Source organism: Hydra vulgaris, chromosome 05 (assembly GCF_038396675.1).
Source record: "Hydra vulgaris chromosome 05, alternate assembly HydraT2T_AEP".
NCBI classification, from domain to species: Eukaryota; Metazoa; Cnidaria; class Hydrozoa; order Anthoathecata; family Hydridae; genus Hydra; species Hydra vulgaris.
In genome coordinates, this window is record NC_088924.1 from 39,276,327 (window position 1) to 39,279,191 (window position 2,865).

Here is a 2,865-nt window from a genome sequence, read left to right on the forward strand (position 1 = left end):
AACAGTTGCATAATAACTCTTTGCACGCGTTGATATACGAAGTGAAAGCATGTTTTTAGCCATTATATTGACATGTGTTTATAGGCATTATATTGACATTTGATTGATATAACCGATATATCATGCCAATATTATCAATCCATATCAGAAGTTTTTATTTGAAGCATTCATTTAAAATGCCTAAACATGCAAAAGAACATAGTGATTTTGTAAAAAAATTTTACATTTGCTGCTTCAGGAAAGGCACGGATTTTAGACCAATAAATAACCCTGAAACAACTTATTTGAATCTAAATAAAAAGAAAAATGACTACTCAAACCTTATCAAAACTTTATTCTGGAAAGATTATTCAGCGGATAATCCTGACCTTCCTACCATGCTTTGCTCAAAATATAGAAAAATGCTTGCAGAGACTGATCCTTACTTCATTATGCGGCCGTGTTATGAAGGTAATTATAACTATATAGATGTTTAATTTACTTCATTTAAAATTTAGTTTCGCTATTTTAGTTATTATAGTTGTCATACAAGTGCTATAAAATTTAGACCTGAATACCAGAGTTATTAGAGGGAAAAAATGTGAATGTTTTATTTGTGAAAATGGGCGCAAATCAATAATGGAAAAAATATTGGCCCCAATGGTTGATTGTGTTTCGGGAAAGCTTGTTTATCAAGGCGCTGAAGTTGTTTCAAATAAACCTGCAGAAAGACTAGTTTGTCAACATTGTTATGCCCAAGTGGGACAGGGAATTCCACATCCCTGTACGAAATTAGAAAGACAAAAGAATTTGACTCCCATTGTAAAATCAACATCCCCAACAACGCAAGGAAAAGTTCTGTCCAGCTCTATCAAAGATTTCAGCACAAAAAACTTAGAGAACACCTTAGTTTTGAAAACCTTTGGTCCGAAGCAACTCACTGTCTCTTTTGGAAAGACTGAGGTTAAGAAACCTTTCTTCCAGGTAAATTTTTGTTGAAACTACATTCCAGGTAAATTTTTGTTGCTTAAAAATACTTTTAAAAATAAATTTGTTATGAGTTTAAAGCCAATTTTTGTAATAACTTTATTATGATTTATAAGTAATCGCAACATGATTGAAGTTGCACGATTTCTGAGAAGTGAGGCAGGACGAAAAAGTGTGGAATCCGGTTTCAATATTAAACTGATTGAGAACAACGAAATAATTGGAAATTTATTCAATTGTGATAAACTCCCATTGCTATTAAAATTAAAAGAAAGCGAAGAGGTAAGTAAACTATTTCTAAAAAAATTATTTTATAGCTAGATTGCAATTTTTATTATTCATTTTCATTTTTTATGAATGTATAGTTGGTAGAAAAAGATACTCCTATTGTGTATTGCAATGACATTGAAGAACTCGTAGCAATGGTACTTCATCACAGAAGTCAAGAAACAAATGATGTTGATATCAAATTAGGTGTAGATGGAGGGCAGGGATTCCTAAAAGTTACACTGTCAATAACCCTAAAACCAGAGTTAAAAAATAATAAAATTCCAGAGAAACTGAGCAAGAGTGACGGATATGCGTGCAAAGATTTTAAAGATTCAAGCGTCCACAAAACTATTATATTGGCCATTTTGCCTTCATTGAACGAAAAATACCATAACTTGCGGTTAATTTTGGATAAGCTAAACGTTTCATCCTTAGATTACACAGTATATTAAGATCTTAAGATTTTGCTTCAAACGGTTGGAAAACAAACTGCAGCATCAAAACACCCTTGTCCGTATTGCATGACGTCATCTCCTGACTTTCAAAAAGCTGATTATTATACTCTAGAGTCTTTGTGTACATTGTACGACCAATGGATGGCTGATGGTGCAAATTTAAAAAAAGCTAAAAAATACACTAATGTTGTTAACTCCCCTTTATTAACAGGCAACAAAAACAAAAAAATACTAGAACTTGTAAATATTCCTGGACTACATATACTGCTAGGTGTTGTAGACAAAATTTTAAAAGAGATTGAAAAAAATTTATTTGAAAACAAGGAGTGTGGGTTACAGTTTGTTAATCAATATCTGTCTAAAATAAACATCTGCAGAGTGTCCTACCAAGGGCAGCATCGTTTGGAAGGCAATGCTTGTCATAAATTGCTTAAAAACATAGACAGCTTTGAACTGTTTTTTCAAGAGTTTAGTCTTGGAGTTTCCGCTGCCAAATATATTAAGGTACTTAGAGATTTTGAAAAAATAGTCTATGGTTGTTTTGGAAAATCATTAAGCTCCACGTATGTTAAAGATCTAGAGGAGTTCTCTACGAGCTATAGAAATCTAAGGGCTACAATTCCTTTGAAGGTACACATAATTGAGCAACATGTTATTGAATTTATCAACATGAAAGATGGAGTCTTTGGTATGATAAATAACTTTTAAATTTGATTAAAAATAATTTATAATCTTAGTAATTAAATACTCTATTTCAACAGTTGAATCGTAAAATTTGCATAATTTACGACGAATATTTATTAAATAAATTTGCATTTCTTTTGTACTTCTACTGTTCTATAGGCTAAAGTTACTGGACTGAACAAGCTCTCGAATCCATTCATCAGGATTTCAATCAGTTTTGGCGAATGAGAAAAGTTGGAGAGCACAGCCCAAACTATATAGAGGCGCTGAAAAACGCGGTTGTTGCTTACAACTACAAGCACTTTTAAAGTAGCTTTCTATTTGCAGGAATGTAGTTTGTAAAAAGTAAAGTGTTAAATCTCCTATGAACAAACGTTTAGTATGACTTTGAAATGTAAAATATCAATCATAATGTAACCATAAAAATTAGAGTTTTTTTTTTTTACTGTAATAAATAATTGTAGCAAACCCTTCTCGACCCCTTATAGCC

General features: G+C 31.8%; 1 protein-coding gene across 1 annotated transcript; it reads left to right on the forward strand.

Annotated features, from left to right (window-relative positions):
- Positions 1-1,052: 1,052 nt before the first annotated feature.
- LOC136080373 (uncharacterized) lies at positions 1,053-1,688 on the forward strand. The gene is made up of 2 exons (XM_065796988.1): positions 1,053-1,248; positions 1,332-1,688. The coding sequence occupies exons 1-2, from the start codon at positions 1,093-1,095 to the stop codon at positions 1,686-1,688; spliced, it is 513 nt and encodes a 170-aa protein (XP_065653060.1). The 5' UTR covers positions 1,053-1,092.
- Positions 1,689-2,865: the final 1,177 nt, after the last annotated feature.